Source organism: Anastrepha ludens, chromosome 3 (assembly GCF_028408465.1).
Source record: "Anastrepha ludens isolate Willacy chromosome 3, idAnaLude1.1, whole genome shotgun sequence".
In the NCBI taxonomy this organism is placed as follows: domain Eukaryota; kingdom Metazoa; phylum Arthropoda; class Insecta; order Diptera; family Tephritidae; genus Anastrepha; species Anastrepha ludens.
Genome location: NC_071499.1, coordinates 87,299,259 through 87,326,416, shown reverse-complemented (window position 1 = coordinate 87,326,416; position 27,158 = coordinate 87,299,259). Strand labels below are relative to the sequence as shown.

Here is a 27,158-nt window from a genome sequence, read left to right as displayed (position 1 = left end):
ACCAAGTTAGCATCAAGGCACTTTTAGGCCTTTTAGGCCGAAAGCATTTTGCGATATATTTGTCAAGATTTGAACTCTCATTCAAGCACCTTTAATATTTCGGTCTCTCTTTCAACGCTCTGAAAACGATTCGAAATATCCTCACTCAATATATGAATACTCCCATGGAATTTATATATAAATTTTTCTGTAGCAGGACATTGAAAACTAAGTATATAAAGAATTTCTTCATGCAGGGAAAATATGTCACGTAACGTAAGTAAGCCCCGTATTTAATGGTTTGATTAATTATGCACGTATTATTATTTTAATGCCACAATTATGACAAATCAAAACAGAGAAACAATCTAAATTTTTATTTGATTTGCTTCACATTGACGATGTATGACTGTCACGCACATTTGAAGAATTGTAATGTTTCAGAGTTTTGTGCCACTCGAAACTACTCCAATTTTAGCTCATTAATTTAGTATGGCTTAAATGTGGAGAAAATTAATAATTGTTTTTCGCTACGACGGTTATTGAAAATTAAGGCCTTATATAATGATTCCATAGAGCTACCATTGAAACACTTAGGTGATTTTAAATGGCTGCCCATGTAAAAACCCACTTGGACAAATAATCAAATTTATCTTTAAGGTGATACCCTGCAGCTGACAACAAGGAGAAGAACACATCAAAAGGCAAGAAGGAGGAGATGATTTTGGATTAGCGCCACCATCTACCAGTAACTATAAAGATCTCGCGACTTTGCACGTTTGCGTACTAACTGAGTACTCGCTGAGTTGACGCGAATCACATCTTTCTAGGAGCAGACCACAGATTCTCAAGGGAACCTAAATTCACTAATTTCACGAGGAAACTATCTTGAAAATCGCCTATATGGATAGCTCATCAGCCCAGCAGTTTCCCCATCAATAGACTTATTTATGCTGCTAATTATTTGAAATATTCTAGTTAAACGCTTTGAAATCAGAATTCGATAAGTAACTGATTTTTAATATTAAAAATATCGAATATCCGCTTTTGCACTTGCGGGATTTACATACTTCCAGTATTTTTTATTTGCAGCAGTAAATCGTATTCTTATTCCCAAAGCCATAAAAAAAAGAAATCAATACCTACTATAAAATTGCATTTAAAAATTGTTTTTCAACTTTCAAGCAATTCACATTGAATTTAGTATTTTTTTCATTTGCTTGTGAAATTCTACACTCCTCATATAGTTATATTTTCCGCCTATTTTTCATTTATTTTTTTATTTATATATTTTTTTCGGCTTCTTCGCCGGTCACTCACTTACCTGAAGAATCAAATTTCACCAAATTGCAGTCACCGTCAATCATACCACACTTGAAGACGGCACCCGCCTCTACCACACCCTGTTGGTATGAAGAGGTATCGAATTTAGGAGCGCCAACAATTAACCTGCAACGGAAAATAATTGAGAAAATAATAAAATTAAAATGTTGTTGAATTAAATGGCACACAAGGCCAGCTTAAAATGCTTGGTCAAGTTTAAATAATTATTTCTGGCGCCCTTAAAGTTATTGACCTTAACTATTGTAATATTATAATATAAATTTATTGTAGTTCATTTGATATGAATAAGAGGTTGTTTGGTTCTTAGAAAACAGTTAGAATGTAAACAAAAATATTATTAAATAATCTATAAAATAATACTAATGAAGGTTGTGTAATACTACGACAAATGATTGAATCTCTTGTCTTATTAAGATTATAAGAGTCAAAAGCATCCGACTTTTTTTTTTTTGCACATACAGTAGAAGCCCGATAAGTGCAATACCGATAACTGCAATTTCGCGGAAAGTACAATTCGATTTTGAGTCCATAGAAAACTCGAAAAGAGCAATAAAAAATTGCAATTTTCGGGCGCAAAAGAATTCTTGTTCGAAGAAATTTTTTACTTAATACGGCAATATATTTGCGTTCATCACGCGCGAAGACACAGCTTTATAGCTATGCAGAGTTATGGTTCTCGGAATTATTGCGACCAAAAACACTGTTCTCACGCTTTGTGATTTTTGATTTTTACAAATAACTGCAAAATTGTAGCGCTGATATCATAAAATATGGCATCGAAGCGTTTGTGACATTCAACACGCGTTAGTTTCAAGCTGGTTCTTGAGAGTAAAACAATCGTTCGGAGTTTGAATCATTTTTTTTTGCTTTCATCAAAAAAAATCATGGGAAAAGTGAAAAAGAATCTACATTTTCTTACATTGAAAGAAAGAGATGAGATTCTCCAAAAAATTGAAAAAGGCGTTAAACAACGAGATCTTGCATTAGAATACAAAGTTGATTGCGCAACGATTTGCCGAATAAAAAAACAATCCCGTTCATTAAAAGAAAATGCATACAATTCATTTTCACTTGGAAATAAACGGAAAACTTTACGGTTTGGCAATCATCCAGGGCTCGAGAAGCGTTTGTACCAGTTTTTCATGAATCAGCAGCGACGAAATTCTCCGGTTTCTAGCTTGATATTGAAAAGCAAAGCATTAAAAATATTTCATGAAATAGAAAAGGATGGAGAACAATTCAATGCAAGTGATGGATGGTTTTCGCGATTCAAGAAACGCTTCGGACTTCGCTATTTGACTGTGACTGGTGAATCATTATCTTGTGATCCAGAAGCCATTGAGCCATTTAAGGAAAAATTGACGGCGAAAATCGCTGAAAAAGGATATGTAACATCACAAATATATAATGCTGATGAAAGGGGGCTCTTTTGGAAACCTTTGCCAAATAAAACCTACGTTTCGAAAGATGAAAAGAGTACTCCAGGCAACAAAGTTTCAAAAGATCGAATCAGTGTTCTTTTGTGTGCAAATGGTGATGGCAGCCACAAAATAAAACCATTAACGATCGGCAAATCTATGAATCCGCGTTGTTTTAAAAATTTTCCTCTAGCGGTGAATTATGCTAGCAACAAGACTGTTTGGATAACGCGGGATATTTTCAAAAAGTGGTTCTTTGATAATTTTGTCTAAGAAGTGAAAAAATTCGCCAAAGAAAATGATTTTCCACCCAAAGCATTACTCTTGCTGGATCAAGCCCCATCTCATCCGCCCGAAGAAGAATTAGTTTGTGGTGAGATCGAAGTGATGTATTTTCCGGCCAATTGTACAGCGATTTTACAGCCAATGGATCATTATCAACTTGACAAAAATTCAATACAAAACATTGCTAATGGAAACCATAATTAGTGAAAAAGATTCTTCATTACATCAACTATTGAAGAAAGTTGATTTGAAAACCGCCGTGATCATATTGAGCCAAGCATGGGGGAAATTGCTCCCTGAAACGATCGCTAAATGCTGGAAAAGCGTATTGGGTACAAGCCCAACAGTTGACGCGATTATTGACTCTAATCCAGACGATATGCCATTGGATATCGAAATTGACGACCCCATTCTTGTTGGAGGATTACAACGGTTAAATGAGATGGTCGAAAACTATGTGGGTGAAGCAGACACAGATGAAATCCGCAATTGGGTTTTGGAATTAGGAATAGATGAAGGTGATAGTGAAGCCAATGAACCCGAAGATACTACTCAAGAAGAAACAACCGAAAAAGTCCAGCATGAATCGATTTTTGGCTGTGTCAATACAATTTTGAAATGGGGTGAACAGAACGATGTACTGTCATTCAATCAGATCGCTTGTTTGCATGATATCCGATCGAAAGCACTTGAAAAGCGTTACGAGAAAACGCAATCGAAAATAACAAAGTTTTTCCAAAAAAAATAATTGAATTTTGGAGCACACACTCATATGTCCTTCCGCATTGATCTCTTTGTATTAATTTCAATAAATATGTGTTCATTTTTCTTGAATATCGACCTTTTGAGCTCATTAATTGCATTGAATAGAGTTAAAATATTTTTCCCTAGGTATTCCTCGATCCACTGGAGAAATTCGCAAAAGTGCAATTTTTCGCTAAGTGCAATCATTGCTGAAATTTTCCAATTGTACTTATCGGGCTTCTACTGTATTTATTTATATAATAATAAGCTTATAAATGCATTTTTCAGACTCTTAAGTGGATTACAAAAGCATTCGGATGGACTGAGTCTGGTTGAACTTTCAAAAAGAAAACAAAATTTTAAAGAACTGCTTATTTTAAAACAGTTGCCACTTGCCATCGAAGACGGATGAACTTTGCCTTACTATACGAGAAACTATTTACCGATTGACTCAACACAGAGGAATAGAAAAGAATCAGCGGGCCTACGTGCTGACTAGAAATCCTCCAGGACTGCCAAAATCGTGCCCCTCTCATATAATGCAAAAAACTGTCTGTTAAGGGTAATTTATAGAGTAGGAGAGTGTTTTACACCCTCTCACGCTATAAAAAATAGGGCTGACGCTGCGTTAAACATGCCTTGCTTGTAACGAAGGCAATATTAAAGGTAGGGTAGAAGGGGGCACATTCGCCGCTGGGGTACATTCGCCACCCCCGTTTTCTCTAAATTTATCAGTGATATCGAATATTCATGGTCGATATATTGTACTTCAGTTGACCACCTCTCGTTTAACGTACCTTGACATTTAAAGTTTGCAAGTGATCGTACACAGTCGCGTCTATTCAATTTCTTGCATTGCCGTAGAAACTTTTGGATGTAAGTATATTTTGAAATAACTTTGTTAATTTTGATAAATGGCAAAAACTTTTCATAAGTGTGATACCGGCTATATTTCCTTAAATAAAGTTTAAAACTAGTTTTGCAAAAGTGCTGTGGAGTGCAAAAAAAAATAACTTTTGTAAGAGTGGTTGAACCCCATGGGGACAATGCACCAGTGGTGTATGTGCCCCATGGGGTAAATGCGCCACGGGAAAATGCAACCTACCCATGAGTTAGACACAGATAAACTTTTATAAAATTTTACGCTTAGGTTGTTAGTAGCAACATGGTTCGGAATTATAAGAGAAAAACTAACCGTAGCAATTTGGATGAGGAAAAAATTAAACTTGCTATTAAGAATGTTCTTGCAAAAAAATTTAACGTAAGCGAATCCGCGCGAACATATGGCTTAAGTCGCACTACATTAAGAGACAGAATAGCAAAAATGAACAAAGAAAAAACGCAAGCACTTGATGACTCTGGAAATTCTTCAGACGACGAAACATTTCCATTGAAAGTACAGCTCCAACTAAGTATTTACAAAGAAACAGGAAAATGAAATAGCAGAATACTTCAAGGTGTGTTCTAACCTTCAACATGAATTCACGTACAGCGCTGCGCGGAAGTTCGTTTACGACTATGCCGATGTGAATGACATAAAAGTTCCTGTAACTTGGATAAGTACCAAAACAACAGGAATTGATTGGATGCAAGGCCTCATGAAGCGAAAAAAAGATATAAGTTTGAGAAAACCTGAAAACACGAGCCTTGCGTGTTTTACGTCATTTACAAAAGCAGCTGTAATGGCATTTTTTGACAATGGACAACTTTTGTATAGTAGATATTCGTTCGATCCTGGTGACATATATAATCTTGATGAAACTGGTATAGCCACAGTACTGACTGAAAATATCTGGCCACATCATACAATAATTTTCTTTTATCTAAGCTATAACTATATACGATATACCTCACCGTTCTAAAATGCCCTTTCAAAAGGTATTTGTATCTGAGAACATATGCAAGGGTTTTACAACAGCCAGGATAAACCCATTTAACAGGCAAGTATTTCAAGACACAGACTTTGTAGACATAACTGTAGAACATGCCACTTCTGATGATGTTGAAGTCACTCCTTGTGAATGTTCACCCATTCCAGCTCCTAAAAAAACTCCAGAACAAGTTCCCCTCTTCCTAAAATTGACAAGTTTCGTAATTCTTCAAATCTAAGAAAAGGTTCATCTAAAATTCTTACATCTACGCCGTCCAAGGAAGAAAAAGAAAAAACTGAATTGAAAAAAGTACGACCACGCAAAATAACCAAAAGGACCTTGCATTCGAAAAAACGGATATCATCGGCTGAAACATCAGACGACTCATTACTTATAAGTTTTGCAGATACAGATAAATCAACTGGTTCGTTCGTTGACACCGAGGGCTTGGACTTAAATGATTATGTTCTTGTGCGCTTTGAAGGTCAAATAGATCAATTTTATGTTGGTCAAATAATAGGCGAGTTTGAAGATTCATTCGAAATCGAATTTCTACGAAAAAACACGCAATCATGGGTATTTTTTAATCCGGCTTTTAAAGACGTGTCATATGTGCCAAAAATAGATATTGTTCTGAAGCTTCCTGAGCCCATTCATCCCCCTGGTACTTCTCGAGCTGCTGCAACATATGTATTTGAATCAGATTTAACACAATTTAATGTGAAGTAAAGTATATACTTTATCCCGAACTTGGAATTTTATAGATTTAACAATTTCTCTTACTTCCTTATCCTCTGCCTCTCCCTCCCCTCTCTCCCCTCTCCTCATCTTTCTCATTCTTCTTCTCATCCTTTGGTGTTTAAATAAAAAAGTTTATTAAAAACTATAAGTAGCTATACTTTTCTAAAAAGCATTTTGTTCATCGTGGCGGTTTTACCCCATCTCCCTGGCGTATGTGCCCCATGGGCGGGGCAGCTTCGCCAATTTGGGTAACTTCAAATAATCTTTAAAAAAATATATAGAAACATTAAAAAATTACAAAGGAGAAAAAAACAAAGAAGATAAGAAATGAAGGTTTCCAGGTAAGCAAATATCAAACCAAAAATAAATATTTTTTAGTTTCCACAGCAGTAAAAAAAAAAAATGGCGTATGTGCCCCCTTCTACCCTACTTTCCCCCATTCTTCAGATTGCGACTAAATTGTCTTAGCTTTGGTTTCCTGCACTTAGTGAATTATATCGAAGAACAAAATACCAGCAATCTAATAAAGTTTGCTAAACCGTGCATCACGAGTAAAATCTATAGCCTACACCTTCATAAATTTTCACTTGTGCACCACTTTTGGTCCATAGTAGATCATTCTTGATCAGCCAACTTAGCATAGCCTATCTCGAAAGCCAGTACATAAAATTGAAATGTGTATGCTATAAGTGTTTAGATCAGATTAGGAAAGCTAAAATTGGTTTACCTTTTTGGACTTTTGAAACCTCATTAGTTTTTTCGTGCATTTATATTCAAAAGTGCTCTCACAATTATTATTATTTCTTATTAAGTATTGTTCTAATTCCATCTGCAGCTGAAGGTTTATATTTTGCTTCCAGATTAGCAGAGCAATTGGAATGGTGTCAAGTACCGTCCAATTGTTTTCTGCCACACGTGTCGTTGAAGATGTTTGATGTCGACTAATTTGCGTCTTTTGGTGAACCTATTGGGGAGGACTTTTTGAAAAGTTAGGTTTTTATGCCTAGTAAAAAAAATTGAAAAAGTGTAAAAACTTGCCACTCCAAATGTCCCTTGAATAAATCTTTCTAGCATCGAAACTTGTAAAAGAGCTAAACATTTTTTTAACCATAGAAAACAAGAATTGGAAAGAAAGCCAGCGAAACTTCCAAGTAATTCCATATGTTTTGTAATAAATTATAGCCATAATTCCATTTGTTTTTTTTTTTTGTTTTTTTTTTTGTTTAACAATAACAATGGTCTTGAGCTGTAGTAATAAATGGGGAAATATTCTAAGGGATGGATTTAATTTTTGGCAGTCATATTGAAAATCAACTGACTTATTTTTACAACAAAACAAATAGTGTATTTTCTTGGGTTATGCAGCTCAGTATCCCGATCAAGTCCGATGGGAAAGATCCAGCTCAGTTTGGGTGTGGGTAGGTTAGATTAGATTTGTGGGGTGTTGGACAAGTCCAAGCACTCAGTCAGTAGACCATTGTACTACACCCGGATAGAAATCAGTAGAAAGAATAGATATAGGAAAGATAAAAGGTGGAGGGTAAAATCGGATAAATTAGTTTGAGGTCACTCTTCCACAAATCTCTTGGATTCATTAATGAATTTTAAGAGATCCGGAAGAGGAAGAGCATGAACTTTGTCCATACTCAGTGTATTGCAACCCAATATCCTAAGTCTGATTCTGGCAAATGCAAGACAGCTGCAGAGAAAATACTCTGCAGTGTCGTCATTCTCAAGACAGGATCGGGCTGTCTACGACCCTCATGGTAGCCATATGCTGACCACAGACGTTGTGCCCTGTGATTACACCCACCAGTACTCTCAGGTCCTTCCTGCTGAGTTTTAGGAGGAAGGTCGCTGTTTACCTGTTTGGTTCTTTCACAAAGCACTTGGCTACTCTGCACGAGTTCAACTCAGACCAACGACCTCTGTGAGTAGACCTCATGAAGTCGTCAATCCATAGTTGAATCGATGCGGAATTGACACCTAGAAAGGGTTCAGGGCCTAGTGGCATACTTGCTGAGCCTTCATTTGCCAATTTATAAGCTAACTCGTTCCCTGCAATACCACAACGTCCAGGCACCCAAATAAAACTAACTTTGTTGTGTTGTGCAACACTGTTCAGTTTTGTCTTACATTCACGGACTAACTTGGAAGAGCAGCGTGGGTTAGCAAGGGCTTTCAGTGCAGCTTGGCTGTCACTACAAATTCCAATACTGTTGGCCGCCACTTTTTTCACTGGTGGGTAGGAAGTTGTTGTTGCAATTGTGTGCAAAGTTTTTAAGCGGATCCCGATCATTGGCCATTAGAACGCAACTGAAGATGCCAATGCAGGAGCTCACTCTATGTCCCATGTGGCATATTAGGATAGTAGAATAACAAATGTGAAGTATAGACTAAAAAGTTGAACTTGTACTTGTGATTCATTTGCCTGGATTCATAGCCCCCAAACTTTTGGTCCCATGAATTTTAGCTACCTGTAGCCCTTCTCTCAATAAAAGGAAAACCACTTGATTTCCTTTTGGTATATGAGCGATTCCATGTCAAGTGACCCAAATAGTTTGCCCATTGTTGTAAATAAATATTTTGTTATTGATATATTTGCAGGCTAGAGTTAAATAAAAACTAAACGCTAACATTAAACAAAAAAAATTAATATATTAATTTTGAGATTTAATCAATACTGAAAATTTTAGTATGGAGACGTTTAAAGTAAACTGTCTTCTATCTTTTTTAAATTTTTTAGAATTATGTATACTTAAAAAAAATTTTGGAATGAAATTTTATTTTTTGTGGAATATTGATTTTTTCGTCATTTTGATTTATATTTTAGATTTTTTGGTATTTTTCCTTATTCTCCATTTAAAGCTGATTCTATTCTCAGTAATCCCAGAAACTTGTACAGTGGGATTCCCATTATATTTCGAGATATATCCAAATACGTACAGCGAACCTAGTTTACTAAGGAAAATATTTTATTTAATATATAAAGCGTATTTTTTGTTTTATTTTGAAAGCCATGTATGCAAAGTTGTATAATAAATGTTTTAGAAGTATTACAAAACAGTATACATAGATGATTGATAATAATTTTTCAGAATTAAGTTATGACAACTTTATTTTTGCAAAAGTTGACTAGATGGCAAAAAATGCACTCACATACAAACTAAACATTACATATTTCAGGCACATTTGATCAAAAGCAAAACTTAATTTCAATACGCTTAAGTTCAATCAACGAAAGGCTGTGGTTTTCGCAATGGACGCTCTGGACACCCCGGGCAGGCACGCACAAACAATTGGCGTTGACGTTTTCAATTGGACGGGAGTAATTCATCAGACGCACTTAAATGCTTCCTCAGCTGTCACAAACAGTTGCCGCCAATACACAAAGCAAACGAGGGGAGCAAGCTCAAGGAGGTATGGGCGGGTAAAGTCGGCGGAAGCCAAAAAGGGCAGAATGTACAGATCAACGCTAGGGTATGCTCACACTCACATGCATACAAATACTGTGCAGTTTTTGAGTATGCCATTGCATGAAATCGTGATTAGAGTTGCAAACGCCCTCATCGGGATACTTAACAACAACAAAAACTATGTTATTGTATTATTTTCGGCTATACTGTGTATTGCAAGAGCGCAGCGTGTTGACTGCTGCATGCTGCTTACTGCCGCTTTTCACTTCCGCATTCACTTGATGTGGATATACGTATGTACTTATGTACTATATATACGAGCACACATGTCCGCGCTGTCAATAAATGAGTGAGTGAGTAAATGAATGACTGGCTGATTAAATGAATGAACGAATAGTAGCATAAATCTCTTTCAATTAAAAATGTTAAATGTTTGCCTTGCAGCCTCCCAGGGGAAGAAAGAAATCATAATATATATTATTTTTTTCATTTGGAAGGGCTGATTCCAGTTTGGCCTTTTGGGTATTTATTTAATCATAAGTCAATATATGTATTGTGGATTATGTTAATTCATCACAAAGTTAGACGAAATGAGACGCAGCCCGCATAGGCTTCTTTCCAATGTCAAGGACACTGACTAACTGACGCGGCAATGTGTGTACCCGTTTGTATGCATGTAACTCTATTGCAGTCTAGTGGCTGACTGGCAATAACGTCTGGGGATGATTGCATCTTAAAAGTGACGTGTATTCAAAATTAGCTGCTTGTATCATATTTATAATGAAGCAAGAAATTGTTTGTTGATTTGTTCGTGTTGCCACACTTTTTGATTCGCTCTGCTGTTGACCTCGAATAGTTAAAAGAGAGTGTTGTGCGCGATATACCAGTAGGCAGTTGGGGGTGGCAATTGCAGCTGTCACTGCAGATTCGTTGTTTGGTAATTTTGCCGAAAACGAGAATGAGTCAGGGAGGAAGTTTAATAAGTTAAAGGCGTTTGGGCTTATGTTTTACTATATGGAATTTTTTTATTTTAATTAAATAATTAATTTTAAGTTATTTTACGGTATTTTATACTATTTCATTTTATTTTACTTTATTTTATTTTATTGCACTTCATTTTATTTTATTATTATTTGTTACGCGTTGCAGTAAAATCTTTGGTTTAAAAATCAATATTAATAAAACTAAATATATGATTGTCAGCAGAAAAAACACCTATGTTGACACGAGCTTAACAATTAATGACATACTCATAGAAAGAGTAAAAAATTTCAAATACTTAGGTTGCTGGATTAACGAAAATTGGAATTCTTCAAAAGAAATAAAAGCTCGAATTGAAATTTCTAGGGCTGCATTCCATAAGTACAAAAAGGTTCTTAATAATCATGACTTCAATATTAAATTAAAAATTAGATTCGTTAAATGTTACGTGCTGTCTGTACTTCTGTATGCTATGGAGATATGGACCATTAAAACCACTGAAATGAATAAAATAGAAGCATTTGAAATGTGGATATATAGAAGAATTGTAAGAATACCCTGGACAGATAGAGTAACAAATGCTAAAATATTGCGTAGAATTCAGCATGATCGACAATTACTAACCACCATAAAAAGAAGAAAAGCTGCGTATTTGGGTCATATTATGAGAAACGACAAATATCATGTACTTCAACTAATCCTGCAAGGAAAAATAGAAGGCAAACGAGGCTTAGGCAGAAAACAACTATCCTGGCTGAGAAATATAAGACATTGGACTGGAATCGGCAATGTAGGAACTTTATTGGAGACAACGAGAAATCGAGACCTTTATCATGAAATTATAACAAATTTATATTAAACGTAAAATATTTTTGTATATTAATTCGATATTTAATTGTAATATATATTGTATAAATTGTATGTTCGCCTATATTCGGAATCGAATTGGCAAATAAAGAAGAAGAAGATTATTTGTTTTATTTTATTGTATTGCAAATTAATTCTTTTTTTATTGTTTGTTTTTTGTCACTTTATTTCATTTTTATATGTTTTGTTATGTTTTATTCCAATCTATTTTTTTACATTTTTTCTGTCTTGTTTTATTGTACTTCTTCACTTTATTTTTTTTATTTCACTTTATTTTATTTTCATATGATTTGTTTTATTTTAGTCCAAAATTATTTTCTTTTATATTAATTTAATTAATTTCTTTTATATTATTTTACTTCTTCACTTTGTTTTATTCAATACACTTAATTTTTTATTTTTTACTTTTTTTTTTTTTTACTTTCTTATTGTCTTCGTTGCATTTAGCCTATTGTCAACCATGATTTGCTGTCCAATTTATCGTGATTACACTACGAAAATATAATATAGACTTTCCATTGTGAATTACTAAATGTATTTTTTATTTTATTTTGATACGTTTTGTTCTATTTTATTCCAAATTTAGATTATTTATTTATTTCTTTATCTTATTTCCTTTAATTTTTTGTCTTGCTTTATTTAATTTCTTTACTCCATTTTATTAATTTTAATTATTTATGTTATTCCTTAATTTTAATTTATTTTTTACAATTTATTGTATTTTTATTATTATTTTTTTATTATTGTATATTATATTTTATTGTAATGAATTTTATTTTATTTCACTTTATTTTATTTTTTTATTTTTTATATATGATTTTATGTCACTTGGTTTTGATTTATTTGATCATTATATAATATATAGTGTTTTATATTATTTTTTATAGCTCTTTTTATTTATTTTTTTTATTTCTTTATTTTACTCATTTCACTCTCTTTTTGTTTTGTGGGTTATTGATTAATTTTCATTTTTTTTATAATTTTTTTATTTCATCTTTTATTTTATTTTATTGTAGTGTACTTTATTTTTTTCCCACATATTTTATTTGATTTGATTTATTTCGTTTAATTTTATTTTTTTATTTTATTTTATTTTACTTCACTTTAGTTTATTTAATTTAATTATTATTAATTAACTAATTTTGTTTTCTAATTAATTTTTTTTTATTTTTTTGTTACATTTTATTGTGTTTCATTTTATTTTATTTTATTTTATTTATTTACATCATTTTATTATGTTTTTTTTTTATTGTAATTTCTTTCTAATTTATTTTATTTTATCCTTTAATTATTTAATACCACTTTATTTTATTTTATTTTGGTAGGTTGGTTGGTTTAAGGGTGACCCCGCATCGGAGTGTCACATAGACCGCAAGTTGGGTCCGTTGTGTTGCCCTAGAGCTCATTATATTGTATGATTTCCTCACCTAACCTAGATTTTTATTGTAGATTTTGGTCAAAGATATTAATTCGTTCGAGAATTTGATGAGAGATTCGATTTTCAGTTCCGAGAGTACTGAAAGATTGTCAATTGTTGGAGAGCCTAGAAGAGCGAGTCGACTTCTGGCTAGACCGGGACAACTGCACAGCAAATGTCTGCTCGATACTTCCTCATCTTTGTCCTTGCAGTATCTGCACAGGTCGTTTTGAGGAACCCCGAACCGACGTGCGTAAGTGCCCAAAAGGCAGTGGCCGGTGATAAGAGATATTATATGCCTTAGTTCGTGTTTCAAAAGACTTATAAGGGGTTTTGTCTGTTTGAGATTGTAGGATGGCCAGATTTGTCTGGTCGTAACACAAGTAGTTTCCACTCGCCACCTCCGATCAGCAATCCTATGAAATTCTTGATCGATGAGCATTGTTGAGAGCGGAATGTGGATTGTGGGTAAGTTACTAACATTTGATTGCGCAGCTCCAGCTCTTGCGAGCTCATCAGCTTTGCAGTTACCTTCGAATCCACTGTGACCCGGTATCCAAATATCTTGGACAGAATTCTGAACACTTATCTCGTACAGAGATAAGAGACAGGATCGAACCACCTCTGAGTGGGTATAAGAGGAGCTGAGTGCTCGAGCGGCCGCTTGACTGTCGGTGAAAAAGCGGATATCCTCTAGTGATATTCTATTTTCTAAGAGAATTTTCGCAGCATACCAGATAGTATTTCATCTTTTATTTTATTTTTTTGTAGTGTATATTATTTTTTTTCACTTTATTTTATTTTATTTTACTTTAGTTTATTTAATTTAATTATCATTAATTAATTAATTTTGATTTCTAATTAATTCTTTTTTATTTTTTAGTTACATTTTATCGTTATGTATTTTATTGTATTTAATTTTATTTTATATTATTTTATTTTATTTTATTTATTTACATCATTTTATTATATTTCTGTTTTTATTGTATTTTTTTCTAATTTATTTTATTTTATCCTTTAATTACATTATATTTTGATGTGATATATTTTATTTAATATGAATAGGCTTTACTTGTGGTGCCAGAATTCACGACTTTCGCTGAACTTATCTAAGTGCTTCCAAATATCTTACTCGAGCACATCTAACATTTTGTGCACTAAGTACAGGATCTCGGCATGTGTCCTGCAGTGTGTTAGCGAGTTTAAAGACCTTGGCGTCATCTTCGATAACAAATTCTCTTTTAATAGCCATATAAATTATATTACTTCTAAATCTTTTTCGATGTTGGGCTTCGTCAGACGGAACGCCACTAAATTCTCTGATCCCTATACCATTAAGTTACTCTATACATCTTTTGTTAGATCTCATTTAGAATATGCTGCTTTTATTTCGAGACTTTGTAGTCAGCAAGCTATCAATAGAATCGAACGTGTGCAAAAAATATTTCTCAAATATGCCCTTCGGTCCCTGAATTTTATTGATCCCATGCCATCATATTCTGCTCGTCTCATGCTTATAAGTCTCAAGCCCTTAGAGATTCGTAGGTCTATACTGTGTCTGTCTTTTACTCATAATATTATTACTGGAGTAATTGATTGTCGCTACTTGTTGGAAAGGATTCGATTTAATGTTCCCCAGCGATCCCTTAGGAACTTCTACCTTTATTATGGGGGAAACTTTAAAACTACGTATGCCAGTAATGCTCCCATTACTCGTGCTTTACGGGAATTAAATGCCGTTCATAATGATGTTCTTCTCGATTTCTCGCTTTCAAGAACAGCATTTTTAAATCTTTTGAATTCTATATTATAGTTAGTTAGTAGCTAGTATAGTTTTTAAATACATGTAATATATTTGTAATTTAATCTAAGCAACTTTTGTATCATAGTCTGTAAGGATTGTAATTCATAGACTTAAATAAATAAATAAATAAATAATAGCACCGTATTTTATTTTATTTTATTTCATTTTACCCACTTTATTTTGTTTGATTTTATTTCTTTATTTCATTTTAATAAATTTTCTTTTATTTTATTTCATTTAAATTTATTTTATTTCATTTAAATTTATTTTATTTTCCTCTTTCTCGCGCAAATCTAAAATTGTTTGAAATCAAGATGAATCACAAAATTTAATTGATCGAACATGTTGATGCTTACGCCATCCCTCCATCCACCGATTTCACTCATTCCATCATGGCACCTATTGACTCATCAATTGTCGTTTGTTGCTTGTGAAAAAGAGCGTGAAAACAAAAAAATTTTGGCGGTGCGCCCATTATATTGTTTTCTCGTTTTGTTTTTTTTTTTGCGCGTTTTTTGGCTTTCAGTTTTTTTTTTGTATAGTTATAGGTATGTATGTATGCGTAAATAAGATTTGGCAACAAGTGTCTAAAAATATATTACTATATGCAATCCTAATCTGCAGTTTTCGCTTATTATTTATTTTCGTGCTTTTAATACATGCGGCACCGAAAACATTTTATTTAATGCCATAATTTTTGTCACAAAGCCAATTTCCTAGCTTTGATCGGTATAAAGAAATCTCTATATCCAAAATTTGCGTATAGTTTTGGGTATCGATTTTTGAATTTAGCGCTATTTGTGTTTGTCGATCATAGTGTTGTTGCTTGACAGCTGTTGCATGTGAATATTGAGGTTTGGAAGTGAAGAATTACGCAGAGAAATTATGAAAACCCATTACATAAATTGGGGTAATTTCTCATTGAATTCTTTTTATGGGGTCTTCTTTGAGATAAAAGGTATATGGCGAGAACAATTTCTAACCTAACAGACGATATTCAATGCAACAAAGTTGATATAGAGCTGGTACCATAGCTAAATGTAATCGAAAATTTCGCAAAAACAACAATCTAACGAGTCGGCCATTTATGGGATAATATTTATATTCCATACATAATCTCCATGTCTATACTTTTATTTACAATAAAACCAACAGAACTTTTCATATAAATACCGATTTTTTTTTCAAAATGATTGGTCACTGCATAGTTGGGGCACTGTATTTTATATTTTCTTGAAATCTTCAAATTACCTTGAAAATCATATTGGTTATCAGCTGTCAACAAGCGTGAGGTATTCATGAGTTGTGTTTGGCGATTTGGCTGAGTAGCGCTTATTAGGAATTCGATACCGAAAGAAAGGGCACAAATAACTTGCAAACGATATTCCGTCACCATTTCCATATGCTGCTGTCATAATGACAGCTGTTCAAAATATATGTAGATTTGTACATATTTGCATATTAGTCATGGCCATATGGCATACAACAGTATAGATACAATTGTATCTAATATATTTTTAGCATTTTTGTTTATCGAACTTGACGTAATTATTCAGCTCATTTGGTTTATCTCATTTGATTTTCTTGGTAGCGAGCAATGATTCGTTAATGATCTCATATATGTACGTATGTAGATGCAAAAGTAGTAGATATGAAGTCATTAGATGGTGAAGTTGTGACTGCCCACAGGCAATAAATAATGAATAATAAAGAAGTGTTTAAATTTACAAACATACAGTTCATGAAATGCGCGGTATATGTAAGTAAAATGTATTATGTACATGCATATCTATGGCAACGGTTCTGTTCTGCTGTTAATTTTAAATTTTTAAATGGATTTGAAAGTTGGCAGGCAAAAGAAATATTATTGCAAAAAAAAGCACTTTTTAGTAATTGATTTTAATCAACACTTTTACTCGAATGCTTCAGAGTAAATACATTTTTCTATGGTCAGTGGCTGAAGTGTTCACTTACACTTGAGTACTTATGCACTTACACCTAATAAATTAGCAGGTGTTTTTCAGAGGTAAAAAAGCTTTCCCTATAGAAAAACAGCAATTATTACCAGCTATTTGTAATTAAGATTTAATTATGATAATTATAGACAACTTTTAATGGCTTGGGAAACAAATTCAACATTGAAAAAATTTGAAAAGGTCGAGCCAAGGAGCACCAGAAGATTTGGTGGCTCCTAAAACACTCAGGCTGAAAAGCCCATTGTATTTAACAAAACAAACATTACTCTGTTTGACTTTAAGATGGACCACAATATTCACTACACAATTCGGTATTGCTGTAGTGAGTTTGTTTATAAATTGAAATCTGTTTATGTTAAAATCCAAGTGAGGGGCTTTGTAGATGTTAGAAACTATCATGTTCTTGAGAACTGAGATATTCAATCTTATAAGCCTATAAATACTGATATTTTCATACCCGAATTAAATGAAGCCTCCATATTGGCGATATTCTGCATAGCGTGTAACACAATGAGAATATTACAAGGACGCCACTTAAAAATAGGCCTCAAGACCATGCGAAGACCACCTAACACCACTTAGAACATTAAACAACTAAACACTCTCAGAATTTTTACTGATATTCAGCGGCCGTCGTAACCAACTGCGGTATAAATGAATTTTTGTTGGCCCGTGCTCGACGCCTAGTGTGGGCATGCGACATCAAATGAGAGAAAACATTTTTCTGATAGCGGCAATTGCAAGCTTCCGACTGTGTCTCTGGCAAGTGAAACCTTCACATAAAAACCATCTGCCGTACAGAGCCGGCATAAATTGTAGATCCCTACTTTTGTAGAATATCAAGAAACACATCGCAAATTGAAAGAGACACTAAACTAACACCCCCAAAGGATATGCCGACATATGCGTCAGCTGCGTTGAACTTTCAGATTGCACTTTCTTCGACCATTAAGGCTTGTCTACATACAACTGTAGCGTTGCTTTCGCTTTCGCTTCGCTTTTACATCGTTTTGACAGTTGACTGTTATAAGTACATTTCTCTATATGCACACCCAGCAAAATTTACACAAAATTTAGCAACGCCAACGCCAAAGCAAAGCAAATAGGTGAGAAACTCTTATTTTTTCGCGTGCATGTGTAATTGGCAGATTTTCCAAAATTGTGAACGCGAATGAAATTCAAATAAATATAAGTACAGTTAGTAATTTCTTAACTTTATAGTGCATCGTTTACCCATTTTTCGGCCCCCATTGAATAAGCGCAAGCGTTTTTCGAGTTTCGTCGAAACGAACGCAAAATTAATTCAGAGGTTTTATGTAGATCGGTCTGTAGTGGCATACTATTGCCTTAAAAACCGTTTTTAAGGTTCAGACTAATTTAATAATAATATATTTGAAAAATATATATTAATACACAGAAAAAAAAAACTAAAGTAACACAACATTTGAACCAGTTTTGATTACTTTCCTTTAGTTTTTGGTTCTTTCGATCTTCAATTCATTTTGTATACAAATATAGTTCTACAACAACTATGATATAAATAAAAGTTTCAAACTTCGTACAAATTCTATAAAAATTCGATAAAATTTCATCAAATTTCCAAACAATTTAGTCAACATTTTCACAAACGCACAATATTTTTTTATATGAAGAAAATCGGAACACCGCCAGAGAAAAAAACACTCACAATTCAACCAGAATCTTTTCAAATATCTTCGCAATTATTTCCTTGAAGACACAGGAAATTTACAAAATCTATCACTGGAGGGACTAGTTACCTTCTTAACATCACAATGGGTCTTAGGGCCACCGAGTGTCTTGTCTTAGACAAGTAACCTGGCTAACCTAATCTAAACTTAACGATAATCTTGAGTCACTTCAAACTTGCACTTTGTTATACTAAAATTTAAAACTGCGTACCCAATTTTTTTCTTTTTATTCTAATTAGAAATTGTGAAACTTTTATGAAAACTTGTATTTATGTGATATTTCTTGTAGATGAGCTGTGCATATTTTTATACAAAAAAATTATGAAAATTAAAAAAAATTAAAGAAAAATAATAAAAAATTGGTCAAAATATTTTGCTACTCTAGTTTTTCTCGGGCCGTATATTTCACTTTTTTAGAGCGCTTAAAAAAGGTTTTGCGTTCACAATGATGGAACAGCTAAGGGCTTACAAAATACTCTCGCTAAAATCTCTTGACACTCAGTTTGACACTAATTTTACTTTATTCCTAATGTCCAAATAAGGGTCATGTGGACATAATACAATTTCTACAGGTTTCCCGTTTAGTTAGTGTGCTGCTTTATTGCTTACTGTACTGAAAGATGTAAATGTGACCTTCAAAAGGTGAATATTCTATTTCCTCGCCTGCTCAAGGGAAGTCCAAGAGAAAGAAGGCGGACTTCGCCTAGTTTATTTCAGCGCAAAAATCAAACTTCTGCGAGCTTTTCATTGGGGAAATCATTTTTCTAAAACAAGCAGATACCAAGTGGAATTTCGCCAGTCTAAACTTCAGTAATCAGGAACTACATTTTCGAAGATTTGTTCATGGCTATGAGACGAGTCACATATGGACTTATAAGGGAGTACACAGAGCGGCTAGGCATCACCCAGAATTAGTTTTTCAGAAGCTGTCATGGCAAAGCAGAACCAAAAATCGTTTGGCATCTACTCGTAGACTGTGATTCTTCTGCACTATGAAGGAGAGGAAAAACACCATTGAAAACAGTGTAGATACATAAGCGAAAGTAACAACATAAAACAAGCTGTCCAACCTGTACGTATGTATGCTAATGGAGTTGTCAACATCCGTCTCCTCCAAATCATGAATGAGATTTTCTTTGTTTGCAGTTTTGTTTGTAATGACATTATTCACTAATTTACTTCTGACACCTTTTTGTATGCTTTCTTGGTTAAACTCCACGCTTCCAAATAATAACTATTTAAATAAACAATTAACACCAAACCCTTTTTCTTGTTGCATAAAGCGTACAAAAACAATTGTATGGTTTTTGTCACCTTCACTAACATAGCATTTTTAAGGCGCATATCCGTGCCTCCGTGTTAGGGATGCGAGTCCCGGAATCTCGATGTTTTTCAGATCCCGTTAATTCCAGTATTTAAAGCAGCAGCGGGAGATGTTGCTAAGTTTCGGCTTTTTATTAATTGTATACTTAATTTTTTTTCTTTTTGTTAAATATTGGTTTATACTACAACAAAAACTATGTACCTCAAAATTTCGTATTTCGTATTTTCAAACTTTTGATTGAGAATTTTAAAAAATTTTCCCGTATACCGTCTTATAGCCCATTGAATTTTGGTCTAATCAAGTGCGAAATTGAAGAGACTTAAAAATCACGTTCATTTTGGACAATTTTTTGCCTATGACCTTTTATCCATATAAAAATATTACGAAATAGGGAAAAAAATTCATAATACCGGCTCAAAAAACAATTATGAAAAATCGACGTGCATCTTAAGCCACTTTCCTGCATTTATCGATTCTCTCAGGTATGGCAAAAAATCAAATTATAAAGCGCGCTGATACTTTTAACTAAGATGCCTCAGAGTATTGAAAGAAAAGAGATGAAATTTGAGTTGATACATGTAGTATTTCGCATTGTATTATTGGTAGTACATGTAATAATTCGCAAAATATGTTTTTGTTAAAGGATTCGGATGAAAATTGTCAGAGATTTTCAAAGACAAAACCTTTAAAGCACATTTTTGAGGTGTTTTAACACAGGATAACTAAAGGGATAAATAAAGGGTTTTTCAATTGGCGCGGGTCGATTTTGGTGCCCTGTGGCAACCATTTTGTTTTGGTGACATCTGTAAAATCTTTTGTTTAATATTTTGTTGTTTATGCCAAATCATCATGGCAAGTTACACGATTGAACAGAACGTTCAAATGATAAAACTTTATTATCAAAATGAGTGTTAATTAACGCAAACGTTGCGCGCATTGCGCCCATTTTTCGGTAGACGTGGTGGCCCTTCCAATTTCTTATGGCCCATATTGAACCATATGGACCTAGACGACATGTGGTTCCAGCAGGACGGCGCTACCTGCCACACAGCAAACGCCATTTTATTCCATTTCAACATCTACCCGCCCTTATTGAAAAACCCTTTATAACTAAAACAAAAAAGTTCTAAGATTATATTATATGTATGTACTTTCCTCTCTCGTTTGGTGCTCAAATTTCCGTGCCTTGTTCAATTTTAGATTTTTGAAATTTTTTTTGGAAACCTCTATTCTTGTTGAAATTAAAAAAAATCTTCAGACGTTCTACAAAAAAACTAAAAAGGCAAATTTATTTATTTATTTATATTTCTTTGATGGCATTTATAAGAAAAATTTATTATTATTTTGTTTGATGACATTTGTAAGAAGAACTAAAAAACTACTATAAAAAAATCTCTCTGCACATACTCACATATTCGGAGCATAGAGCTAGGAGCATATAACATATTTGGTGTTAGTTAGATATTTTTTATGATATTTTCCTTTAGCTGAATATATTTATTAGAACTCAATAGAAAAAAAATTATTTTTGCAATAAAAGACTCTAAGGCCACACAGTTTCCGATGGAAAAACAAGGCTGTTATTGATGGGTACTAGATTTGCACTTCGGCTAAGACAGTCCCTGCACTCGTATCCTTGATGAAAACATCTTTTTTGCACATGTGTGTTAATTTCTTGGCGAAAAATATTTAACTCTGTATTTTAAAATTAAAACTTTACTATCGTGATATTTAGTTTCAGAACAAGCAATCTGCATCTGTTTATAGACAATTCGTCATAAGCAATTCGACCTAGGCAACATGACCCGTTCGATGTTATGTTTACATGCCTACATACCTACATATTATTCACTGAGGACTCATTTCGTCCCTAGGTGGCATAACCATAACCACTAACATACTAATTTAAAAATTCGAAGTTGTTCTCAGTGTTCTTCCAGTCATTTTAGTGTCGACCCTTGAAGCAGCTTTTAGTCCATTGAATTTTCGTATAATAAAATGCAAGTTTGAAGTAGTTCAAAAATTAAGTTGGACAATTTGTGCATTTTCTCCATATAAGAGTGTTCGAAACTTTTTTATATGGAAGAAACCACATCAATGCAATTTTAAAGTAACTTAAGTAACTTGGAACATTTTTCTACAATATATTGTAAAAAAATTCAATGGGCTACTCCATGTTTTTCTAAAGTTCCGATTTCATCAAAAATTATTTAGTGAATTCTTGAAACTTGGATTTATATAGTTTTTGTAGCAGAATGTACTTATATTTTCCTAAAGAAATTGTTAAAATTAAATTTGTAAACAAATAAATGGGCAAAACTTGTCAATAAGTCCCTATGCTGTAGTTATTTAATGCACTGAATGTACATTAGGGTGGTCCTTAAAAATTCAAATGATTTTTTCAGCCTCACACCATCAATCGGTTATACCAGACCGTTTAAATTTGTATACCAATTGGAGACGATCAAGGCATGTCGCACAGATGCAAAATTCTGATTACCCCATGAAAATCTAAAAAAATTAAATATTTTTTTTATCTAAATATTTATTCTAATCTAATCGTAATTAAATGGACGCATGAATATGATAGTCAGAAATGCAATCTAATGTTGAAAGTATTGTTTAGCTGAGGAAGACCAGGAGACAAAGTTTAAAGTTGAGTTACAGGTGGAAGGGATTACTTTTTGTAAGAAGTCGTTATCGAGTTCAATTCAATTTATTATTATTTATTGTATTTGGCATGGGCTGATTGGATAGCTTGAGTAAACATCTTTAACTTCATGCGTAGCTTAAGTTAAGTCCAGGTATTGAGTAATTATAATAAATAATATGAGAACCAATTTCACTTAGCCCCGCTTCCTCCAAAAAACGCAAGAGCCATGAAATAAGTGTTGTTTTAAACGCTTCCCATTCAATGCACATAATTTTTAATTAATTAATTTTTTCTATGTACACTCAGCTACTACATGAAAATCACAAAACAATGCACACTCACAAACTATTTATTTGTTTCCCTTTCCATTATTATCATCAATAGCAACTAAATTACCTGCAACTATCGAATTTACGTTGTTTTGTGATTTGAAAATAATTAAGTTGTAAAATGCGACGCCTACAACACCACCTTCGTTTTTCAATGAACGTGTTCGTAGTTTTAACAACATCCATCCAATATCAATCAAAATCCATCAATAAGGCGGACAATGGTAGCAAATCTATAGAATTCCCTATGCATTCTTATATAGCAGTAGGTGGCAACCCAGTAGGAAATGGTAATGCCATGCGTTGTTGTAGCAAAAAATGTTACGCATCCTGCTTTGAACAATTTGGATCAAACTTCTCCTTAAATTTGTGTTGCTCGTTAGTTTTTCTTTTTTTTTAAGTGGTATGTCCGACCAACAGAGCCGGGTTGCTTTGTACTAAATAAAAGATTTTGAGAGGCTTTGTAAGACCAGAACCATATGACGGTGGTATCAGAAGCCATATTTTAGAGCTGGTCTAACCTCAACAGAGATCGAATTCAGCTCTTGAAAAAAGAAAGCCTTGAATTTAACTCTAGGAAAAGGGTCAAATGAAAAATGAAAGATTTCATACAAAAAAAAAACAATAACGGATACATTTTAGTGAACTCATCAAGATATAGTCCTTTAATTAATAAACCCTTAAAGTTTCACCTTTGAATTTTCGTTCATTAAAAGGCTATTATCGTTATTTTACCTTTCTAACGTTTTACTCTCAAATGACATCCCCGACTTGGATGGTTGACCTGTATCGGTATAAATATTCAATCTACTTTTCTTTGAACTTCGGTTTTTATAAAAATTTTGTAAGTTCAAGCGACGATTTCAGTGCGAAAATTTCAGCGACGGCAGAAAACAACTCTGCCTTATGGTACTAAATAAATATTATTTATTTAGGTGCGTTCATGTAACAGTCTGTGTAAACGCTTTAATATTTAGCATCATTACCATGTAAGCCATATTTTTAACCGAATCGATCTTATATAAAAATGTTATTATAGACTCTAATTTCCTCCTTAAGTTTAGAACGAATTTGGAAATGATATAAACTAACTTCCCTTAAGTCAGATACCTGAAAATTAAGTATGGCTCAGATCTCGTTGAGTGTGCAATAGAAAATAGAAATGAGTGCGGTAGGCGGCGTTGGGTCGCAACATTTCAAGGATTGTGTTAATGATGCGATTTGGCTCATTCAAAATAAATGCATATATGATATAAAATATAAATACATCTGCAAACTAAGAACTAACGAACTCTAATTTCGATAAGTAGATAAACAATTTTTCTAGTTTACACACGATTAAGTGGAAAGAAATTTAAATTTGTCAAATGCTCCTGTTATTACGGAATCTCATCAAAACGATTCTTACACATACTAATTGAAATCGAATGTAAACGAAAATAAGTCCTGCAAGACAGCTGAGTATCAAACAAGTGTTTGTTTTTTCAATATGAAAAAGTGCTCAGCAAGGTACTCATTTTTGCTTTATCCACGGGAAAAAATTGTGAAATGTAGGTGAAAAATATACCTGGATTGCTCTAAAACGGCAAAGCAAGTAATCAGTTTTATGCTTGCAATGTAATACTGCTGACTACAAATCTGCTTATTGCTGTCATCCCAAACACTTCAGTATCCAAAGTGCTCCGGAATATGTTATGCCTAATCTAAGAACTTTAAGTAACTTGGAGTTGCGCTGAGAGCGCAGAGAGACACATCAGTTGCCATACAAGAAAGGATACAAGCTGCAAATAAATCTTACTTCGCGCATACAAAACTGATGAAGTCAAGACTAATTTCCAGAAACCTAAAGCTTCGAGTTTATAATACCGTTATACGGCCTACACTCACATAAGACTGCGAAGTCTGGGTGCTGGAATAAAATGAAGTCAATAAATTAATTTATTTCGAAAGAAAGATTATCGGAAACATATGTATATGGGGCCCTGTACGACTTGAAGATGATCGGTACAATGACGAGTTAGACACACTTATCAGAGGTGCAAATGTTATTAGGTACGATAAAGCGCAAATAATTCGATGGTACCGTCTTATTCTGGGAATGAGAAACAATAAAACTGTAAAGAAGATCTTCGAATCAAATCCACAAGACGACAGAAGAAGAGCTGGCGAGAGGAAAAAGGTGGCAAGATAACATAGGAGCAGACATTTGTAAGAACTATAGGCATATCTGATGTCAAAAGAAAAGCTAAAGAGCGAGTGACGTGGTGGCGAATTGTAACGAAGGCAATGGTTCACTTCGAACTGTGATGCCATGGTGATGATAATGATGAATCTAAAGCAATTCTAAACAAGAGAATTTATTAAACTTCAACATTCTTAAAAGAGCAAAGTTACCGCATTTGACTGAAAGTTTGGCATTTTTTCAGATTATGAATCATTCGTGCTTTCTTTAACATCATTAGAACCACTATTATTCATAATGATTTTTTTACTTTCATATATGGTATAGTTTTTTTTCTCATAATACCACCAGAGTTTCTTTAGTAAACCAAATATCCTACTCATACCCACTCAAGTATTCCTACAAGGCCTCTTCTAATTGTGAATTTCTATCATTATAATACATTTTGTTCATCACACAGAAAACGTCATTGCATACTAAGGTACTTCATGTGCATTTTATAAATGTATAAATACATATACCATCCCTATCGCCACCGCCTTCGCCAGCACCACCAACCGTGAACCGCTCCAGTAGTTGTAGCCGCTTTGTAGTGCTCGTGTGGTATCGCTTGTTCACCAACCGGAACGCGAGGGACGCACCAGCATTTAAAATTTTAAATATGCCCAACGGACCCAGACGGTCCCTATCGCACAGACAGACATTATTCTAATGTAGTGATCCCTTACATGTGCTCGACATCCGTTCGTAAATATGTATAATAAATGCGCCATGAATGGCAGAACTCAACACCAGAAAAGCAGATATTTGAAAAACTAAAAACTAATGAAAGAAAGGGAAACTCATTACACAAAATAACTATGAAAAACATTTGACTAAATTTTGAGAATATTTTACGAGCGAAAGGATATAAAAGTATGGGCCAGAGTATACGCACACATACGGGTATGTGTGTATGTGCATACCCACATATGGGGATATGTAAAAGATACTTTGTATGGGCGTATGCATGCATGTTCATATACTATATACATATGTATGTGCAAGTGTAGGTGCGCATGATCGCTGGTAATGTTTAATTTCAAATACTCCTACTTATTTGGTGTCCGTATTGAAACACAAAACTAGTCAGAAAAAATACTAGTTAGCAACTAGTGTTTCCTAACTGAAATCGAACTAATTCGAAAAATACCAGATTTACGCCGATACGTCGCTGCGCCAACATTAACAAATTTAATAAAAATATGAAAAGAATTATGTATTATACTAAAAATCTTTTATTTTTGATAGTACGTAATGAAAAGTGCTTTTATTTAATCTTTGGAATGGCCCACGTTTTGAAATATTTATGATTTTAAATGAAAAATGTTAGGATGTCATGCTGTGTATAATTTATAAAAAGGTGTTTATTGTGTATTCATGAACTTTTTTTTCCTTTTATTTACACTTTTTAATTCAAAATTAGTAGTTTTGGGCCATAATTCGACTAGGCTATTTTGAACTAGTTTCAGACTGGTACACTTCTGATCGAAATCTGCCAATTGATATCTCGTAGAACATCGCCATGTAAAAAAGACCAGTTTCTTGTTTAGAAAAACAGTTGCCTAAGTAGTGGGGCCGGCGTTTCATCGGGACTAGCCCACAACTAAGACATTTGACTACAGGAAAATTACCGACATGTAACATGTATACGTACTTACTACATAAATGAATTGGTGCTAAAAAATAATTGTGTGAGTAAGAGGTTGCAACGTAAAATCTGTGAATGATATAAAGTTGAAAAGAAACTCGACCACAGCAAAATGCTGAAAATGGATATGTCAAGGCAAGTGCAAACGAATATGTAGGTATTTATGTACATGTGTTTATGTATTTATGTGTTTAGAAAATTAGAATGCTTTTTAAACTTCTCGAGCACCATTCTTTTACATTTTCTACTCTGAAGTGTCAAATAAAAAAAAATCGTGGAAAAATCTGCATACAATATCACCTAAAACTCTTACAGTCAATCAAAATTTTTTAGAGTAAAACCACTTGCTCTATAGAAATTAAAAAGATCCTGCTAAACTGTTTGATGTTAAATTGGAATTTTTGGCAGATTCACTGTTCATCCTATGA

General features: G+C 33.6%; 1 protein-coding gene across 7 annotated transcripts in view; it reads right to left on the bottom strand.

The window, feature by feature from the left end:
- Window positions 1-27,158, bottom strand: part of LOC128858392 (integrin alpha-PS2) — a 135,841-nt gene that overhangs the window by 69,051 nt on the left and 39,632 nt on the right. For all 7 annotated transcript variants that reach the window (XM_054094633.1, XM_054094632.1, XM_054094631.1 and 4 more), the window contains exon 3: window positions 1,304-1,428. In XM_054094633.1, coding sequence (XP_053950608.1) covers window positions 1,304-1,428 — 125 coding nt within the window. The remainder of the gene's footprint in view (window positions 1-1,303; window positions 1,429-27,158) is intronic.